Source organism: Budorcas taxicolor, chromosome 15 (assembly GCF_023091745.1).
Source record: "Budorcas taxicolor isolate Tak-1 chromosome 15, Takin1.1, whole genome shotgun sequence".
Classification (NCBI taxonomy): Eukaryota; Metazoa; Chordata; class Mammalia; order Artiodactyla; family Bovidae; genus Budorcas; species Budorcas taxicolor.
The window spans coordinates 27,903,274-27,910,689 of NC_068924.1; the positions used below are offsets into that span (position 1 = coordinate 27,903,274).

The window sequence follows — 7,416 nt, forward strand, 5'->3', positions numbered from 1 at the left end:
ACAATTGTATGGCTTTCATCCTTCTTGTGCCCAGGCAATAACAACCAACCCTGGGGGGATGGTCAGGACTGGGATTATTTTGCCCATTTTACAGATTAGGAAGTAGAGGCACATGAACTATTAGGTAACGTGCCTAAATTAGACTGAGCATAGTTTTCTAGGCTTATGAATAACACTTCTTCACAGACACACACAGAGTGTAACGGAGATGCAACTAGCCTTTGAATAACTGTTCTTAATGAAGATGGTGACCTTGGAAACCGTCAACACAAGCATCAAGGAGAGCAAGGGCATAGGGAAGTGGGGCAGGAGGTGGCTGAACGGATGAGGGGAGGGCAGCTGAACGGCAGGGGTGGTGCCCAAGGCTAATGCTATTCACGCTAAAGTAGCGTGGGACAAACATCTGTTAAACAGGGCACACCGGCTGTGCCACAGCACCACCCCCACTCGCGAGCCCGCAGGCCACAGCCTGCCATGAGCAGCACCTGACCTCTGGCTCACTGGCTGCCTCCTGGTGACTGGCTGGGTTATGGAGGGAGGAGTGGTCTGGGGATCCCCAAGGTCTAGGGCTGTCAGTTGTGTTCTCTCTACATGAAACTACCTGAAAATAGCAAAATCCATCCAGCTACAAGGTGGAGGGGGGCGGTGCTCACCCTGAGCAGCACATTTACACAGGTTTATTGCCTGGCAAATCCCATGGAAGGAGGAGCCTGGAAGGCTGCAGTCCATGGGGTCGCTAGGAGTCAGACACGACTGAGCGACTTCACTTCCACTTTTCACTTTCATGCATTGGAGAAGGAAATGGCGACCCACTCCAGTGTTCCTGCCTGGAGAATCCCAGGGACGGGGGAGCCTGGTGGGCTGCCGTCTCCGGGGTCGCAAAGAGTCAGACACAACTGAAGCTACTTAGCAGCAGCAGCATGGCATTAAATCCAGGCTAGTTCTTACTCTGTCCAATCACAGTCGAGATTTATCAGCCAACCCCAACCTTCCTCAGGCAAATATGAGACTGGCCTTTGCCTCACCCTCAAATCCAAATCTGGAGCCCCCCTGTGCCCTCACCTTTTCCACAGCTGCCAGTAGTTGTGGCTGGGGAATGGGAGTGTGCTGGATACCCATCTCCTAGGGAAACCCAGGTGCCTGCATGGCCCCAGCTACCTGGCTGAGGATGGATCCTCCCAGCTACCCAACTGATAGATGATAGAAGGAGGCTGTGATGTTCCCTGCCCTGGACACCACTCAGTCGTCTTACTGCTACAAAGTCTAAGTCAGTTGGCTTGGCCAAAACTGTGGCTCATTAGTACAACTGACAGAATCTAATAATCAAGCAGGAGATGTGGGTTTGATCCCTGGGTGGGAAAGATTCCCAGATCCCCTGGAGAAGGAAATGGCAACCCACTGCAGTATTCTTAGCTGGGAAATCTCATGGACAGAGAAGCCTGGCGGGCTACAGAAGAGTCAGACTTGACTTAGTGACTAAACAGCAGCAGTGGTGGGGTGGGAGTGAGTAGCCCAGAAAAAAAGAAGAGATCTAAGCTTTATTGAGAATCAGCTATATTCTAGCTATGCTGTATACATCATCTCCTTTAATCCCATTTCAGAGCTGGAGAAAGTGAGGCTCAGAGGCCAAATGTCCCCTATTAAGGGCAGAACCAGGATGTGAATGAAGGGTTTGCCTTGACTCAGAATATCCACGACACCATCAAGTTACAATCTCATTTTTCTTTACAATTCTAATATACAAAATGCTCTGGTTGGAAGAATTGAGGGAGGGGAGCTTGAAGCTCTGCCCACTGGCCTTCTCTCCCTCTAGCCATCCCCTGAGGCTCCACCCCACATCTTAGGGCTCCACCCCCACGTTCTTCAGAAATATCTGTGGGACCAGAGCCCTCCCAGATCACTGCCAGCGTCTGACTCTTTGCAACCCCACCACTGCAGCCTGCCAGGCTCCTCTGTCCATGGGATTCTCCAGGCAAGAATACTGGAGTGGGTTGCCATTTCCTCCTCCAGGGGATCTTCCCAACTTCCCAACCCAGGAATCGAACCCGCATCTCCTGCGATGGCAGGCACATTCTTTACCACTGAGCCACCTGGGAAGCCCCTCCCAGATCATTAGATGTGCAGAAAAGCACTCTGGGAGGCCTTGAAGCTGCACCTGCCAGGGTGGGTTTGCCCAAGGCCCTGGAAGTGCAGACAAAATAATTCTCGAAGCCACCTCCCTACCTTGGACATCCCAGCTGGCTCTCTGGGAAGGAGCACAGTAGCTGCCACAAACTGTTGGCTCTTCAAGCATTACTCCCAGCTCTTTATTCATCAGTCCTCTGACCATGGCGCCTGCCTTCCTACTGCCCCCCACTCCAACCGCTGCATGTGACAGCAGGCACCTTAACGAAGGGAGAAGAAGGTGGGGCCTCTTCCTCTCAGAGGCCGCAACCCCCTCCCAGACTGGACACTGACAAACCAAGAGGGTGAAAGGGCATTTTGTCTCACTTGATATTCCCTTCCCATCAGCTGCAGCTTCTCTACCTACTGACCACAGCCCTAAGCCGCCTCCATCCTGAGGGTGCGCACACCAGAAGGTGAATGTTGGCACTGGATTCCCATGGCTGGTGCGCCCCTCTCTCCTTTCTGCAGCACAGGTGGGACAACCCACACCCCAAGTCTGGCCCGCCTTCAGGCATCTCTGCCACTGTCACACATTCCATCCCTGTTGCAAGCTAGAGGGTCTGCCTTGCCAGGAGGAGGACTCAGTGCTAAACCCCTGGGGGGCTAAAACTTGGAAGAAAAAAGCACCCCTGAAAACACCCTCCTTCTCCACACTCTTGCCCCACTCCCACTCCACCCAAGGAAAGAAGTCACTGCCTGGCTTATACTGAGGCCAAGATCAAGACGCTATCAAGATGCTACCCAAGGCTCCTGGCCTGGCGAGGTGAGCGTGCAAATCTGTATGCAAATTACATGCAAATCCAGGGCCTGCCCTTGGGTCCCTGCCACCCTGCCATGTCTGCTGCCTGTGGCTCACCCCATTCAAGCACCTGGGTGGTGGCTAGAATCTACTGAGCTAGGGGCTGAGAAAGCACTTTGGAAGTGGGGGGCTTTTCTTGACTGCTTCCAGTGCCCTTAAGAAACACCTCCTCCAGGATCACATGGGAGGGGAGAATCTCTCCCAGCCTGGTACCCACTCCCCTGAAAATAAAAAGAAAAGAAAGCTCTCTGAACATCCACCCTCCCTTCAACTCATCCATAAATAAAATCATCCTTCATCAGGCTGAACAGGGGACCAAGCAAGTCACAAGGATGGAATCGCCAAAGACCAGGAGAAGGTAAGGGGGCCACGAAGTCTGCACCCCTCTGTTAAAAGCCAACAGAGTTACCCTGTGTCCGGACACTTCTAGTCACCCTGTTGGTGGGGATGGGCTTGCTGCTTTAGCAAAGCATGGCTGGGCCAACCCCCACCCCTGCCGCCATTTGCTTGCCCACCTCCTCTTCATTCCTCAATCTGAGAAAAATAAGCCTCTTCAGCCAGTCTCCTGGGATCTGCTCAACTTAAGCGCTGCCTTTGGGTCAACTGCTTACTTGCTTTTTGTTTCTAATTGAGCTCCCCAGTCTGCTGCAGAAATACATTCAAGGCAGCTGACTTTGATGCCCAGAAATACGAAACATCTGAAAGGTTTGTCAGGCATCATGACAACCCCATTCTCCCCCTGTGTTATCCAGGCACCCAGGGCTTCTCTGCCTACCTACCCTCTCCTCAATGCTCATGGGTCCTTCACCTGCTTCCCAAAGTTGTGTTTGCCAGGTCGAGATTTTAAAAACACACTCGCTGAGTGCCCCCCCTCCCGCCTTTAATTAGACTCTGAACAGAGTGTTAGAGATTTTTCTTAATGGTTTGACGAAGCCTTTTAATTTGGTCTTCTCAAGAGAGAGAACCACGAGTCCCCATCCAAGAGGTTGGGGTGGGAAATGAAAAAATCAATGCAACCCATTATTTTGGCTTTTAGAAAACAGGAATTTTAGTGCCGGGGAAGCTTGTTCTTTTGCACAGTAAAAATGCAAATGCAGGCAACACAGATGCTGGCACGCTGGATGAAACAACAGAGAGAGCCTCACTGGGGTTCATCTGGCTGCCCAAACCTGGATGCGTTCGGCAATAATAAGGTAGTTATTGGAGGCTTGATAACCGATTATTAAAACACCTTCCCACTTTAGTTCTGGGGAATCAGTCTGAAGCTCAGGCTTCAACCAAAAAAAAAAAAAAAAAAGGTATTTCGAGAGGAATGGAAATAACAGAAGCTTAAAACACATTCAATAACTGCTTAATTCCATCCAGAGGACGCTTCAGCTCATCTTGTTTTCTCCTCTTTCTCTCTCCCTGCCTCCTCCCGCTCCTCACAGATGGACGTACAAATTATTGCAAGAGGATATTGTTTTCTGTAACAGGCTCGAACATTCACATTTACATTTTCCTTGGTGCCGCGGGGGTGACTGGCAACGGGAGAGAAAAATACACCAAACCCCATCTTCGCTGCTCTCGCCTCCTCAACATCTCCCCCAGCCGCCTTCGCCACCCCCACCACCTTACCACCCCAAGCAGAACAGGCCCCCGGGACCAGCCTGGCACCTAAGATCCAATTAAGGCACGAAGGAAAAGAAAGGCCTGTCTGGCAAGTCGCCCTGGCGCCCAGCACAGACGCTGGAGACTCTGAATGGCAGGGGCACCCGGGGCTCTGCAGATCCAAGGCCGCTTAGGTGTCCCTCACCTGGCACCTCCAGCCTCCCACAGGCCCAAGGCCAGAGCGACTTCCTTCTCCGCTGGGAAAAGATTTTGCCCCTCAGGCTGTCCTGCGCCTCCTGGGCCTTTCTCCACCCCCACCCCCATCTGCCCCTTCCCTATCAAATAGCTTGGGCTTCATTTATTAATGCCCGCCTTCTGAAGGGGGGAGGGGAGAGTCCATCAGGTATTCGCTAAGGGGCCTCGCCTTCGGGGATGGGCCACGCGGGAAGAGGTCTCCAGAAGCCGCGGGGGGCCTCGGGGCGTGTGTGGACCGAGCTGGGCAACAGTGTGGTGGCGGCCTGTGCTTTCTCGTCTGACAAAATGCAAAGGGGTGGCGGGTGGAGAGAGACCCAGAGAGAGAAAGCTGCTGCTCTTCACCTTATGTATTTTTAATATTAATGTAATTAAAGCTGCGAGCCGAGCCAGGCTGCGCGGGCGGAGGGAGGCAGGAAGAGCCTGGGGAGAGGGAGACTGGGGTGGGTGGGGGCGCGGTTGAACCAGAGGCGGGCTTCTGGCTCCATTGAGGTGATGTGAGAGGGTGCTGTGCAGGGGGTAAGGGGTTAATCAATCTAGACCAGCCTTGGTGTGTCACCCCGTGGACCCCACTGGGTCAGAGAAACTCAACTACTTTGTCCACGGTTCAGAGGCCGCCCCTCGCCCGGCACCCCGGTCTCCAGGCAAACCTCAGCAGCATCTCGGCCATCAATCCGGCTTTGACCCGGCGGTATTTACAAATAAGATAAGGGTCACCTTTCTCCCCCAAAGCCACAAGATACTGCACCCAGTTCCAGCAGGTTGCAGACTCCAGACCACTGGGGCTCGGGCAATGAAGGACTAGAGACCGCTCCGGGAGCGCCAACCCTGGGCTGGATTGCCCTTCCCCCATCGCCTAGGGGTCAAGAGTTGCAGCTGGGCCAGCGCAGCCGCCTGGGCAAAGTGGGGGAGAGGCTGTCCCCCAGGGCGCGGAGGAGAAAAGTTGGAGGGCTGAACAGGTAAAGCTGAGCTCGAAAGAGCGAGCGTGTGTGCTCCGCCGCGCAAGGGCGCGGAGTTCGGCCGCCTCCTCTCCCGCCATCCGCGCGCCTGGGGGCACGTCCTCTGCGAACGCCTGGAAGTCCGAGCTCCGGGGACGGCCTGATGCCGACTTGGTGACCAGGTGACTCTGGTCGAAGATGTGTGCCCACTTCCAACCCCCAACCCCGGCTGCCTCGAGGATCAGGTGCGCAGAGCCCCAGCAGCAGGTCTGGACATGCCGGACACCTGGACCCACCCCTAGCAACGCCTTCTCTCCGGGGAAAGCGACACGCCCCCGGCCCAACCCAAGTCTTGTCCCAGGTCGGCTGACCAGGCGCCGAAGCGTAGAATCTCGCACCTTGGGGCGCGCTGCCCGAGGTGGCCAGGTGGCTTAGCGAAGAAGCCGAGGCTAGTGCCCTGGGGCAGGGGTGGGGGGTGAGATGGGGCTGGGAGAAGGCTACCTCTAGGTTTGGAGAAGAAACTTGGTATCCGAGGGACCCCAAGTCTCGGGACCCCTAGCTCTCCTCGCCCTGCATCCAGCCAGGGCAAGGATAAGCGCCATGCGGTGCGGTGCAGGGGGTCCGGGGCGGCGGAGGGGCACCCGGCGGCAGGGGGGAAGTAAGCCGCGGCCGGGTTCCACCAGGACTTCCAGGTGAACCGTCACGGCCGGAGGACCTCTCGACTCGGAGGGCACCCCGGGGTCCCAGCGCCACCCAGCCGCAGGCGGCGGGCAAGGGGCTGGGGGAGGGGTCCGGGCAGAACAGCAGCCCAGCAAGGAGCGGGGAGCTGAGGGGCTCTCTCACCATCACCCCGCCGGGCGCGCCCCGAAACGGCAGGCGCGGGTGGCTGGCCGAGCGGTCCAGGGCGGACTCTCACCTGGCCGCTCTCCGGGTGCCTGCCCCGCCCCCGGTGCAACCCACCCGGGGCCGAGGTGCGTCCTCCAGCCCCGAGTACCTGGAGGCCTCCCACCAAGCCACCCACCCCCGGGCACCCCGCCTCGCCGCCAGCCTCGCGCACCCCGGCCCCGCCGCCTCCGCCGCCCTGAAGCCCGCGCGGGTCTCACCTTTGTGTAAAGAGTCCAGGAGCAGGAGGAAAGTTACCAGCCACATGCCATAAAGAGGCCCTATTCTCCGGGGAGGTGGTCCTGTGGCCGGCCGTGCGGCAGCGCCTCTCCCCCGCTCAGCGCTCTCCCAGCCGCCCGCACTCCGCGCCCCGCTCTCTCCGCTCCTCAGCCCAGCGCTCGGCGGCGGCGGCTCCTCCCTCCTCGGCTCCCTCGCTCCTGTCATCCGCGGGGCTGGGCTAGGCGGCCGCTCTCCCCGCCCCCCCGCGGCACCCGGGCTGGGGAGCGCCGCGCGAGCCCCGAGCCCAGACGCCCCCCTACCCACCCCCACAAGCCCAGGCACAGGGGCGAGGGCCCGGACCCCACGACCCGGACCAGGGCTCGCCGTCTGAGAGGCGAGGGGTCCCTGCCACCCACCGGCTCCCAGCCTGCGGTCGCGCACAGGCGTGTGCCATACGTGTGCTAAGAGCCCGCCCTGCTCGGGCCAAGGGCGCCCCGGGTCTCCCCGGCCCGGTCACCTGGGTCCAAGGCTTCGTGCTTCCTCCCAACTCAGTTTACCGCTTGGGTGGGG

At 57.6% G+C, this 7,416-nt stretch overlaps 1 protein-coding gene across 1 annotated transcript in view; it reads right to left on the reverse strand.

Annotated features, from left to right (window-relative positions):
- The window catches only part of DSCAML1 (DS cell adhesion molecule like 1), a 363,699-nt gene extending 356,628 nt beyond the window's left edge, over positions 1–7,071 (reverse strand). Inside the window, exon 1 of the mRNA XM_052652772.1 lies at positions 6,849–7,071. Within this exon, the coding sequence (XP_052508732.1) occupies positions 6,849–7,071 (223 nt within the window). The remainder of the gene's footprint in view (positions 1–6,848) is intronic.
- Between the last annotated feature and the right edge of the window lie 345 nt (positions 7,072–7,416).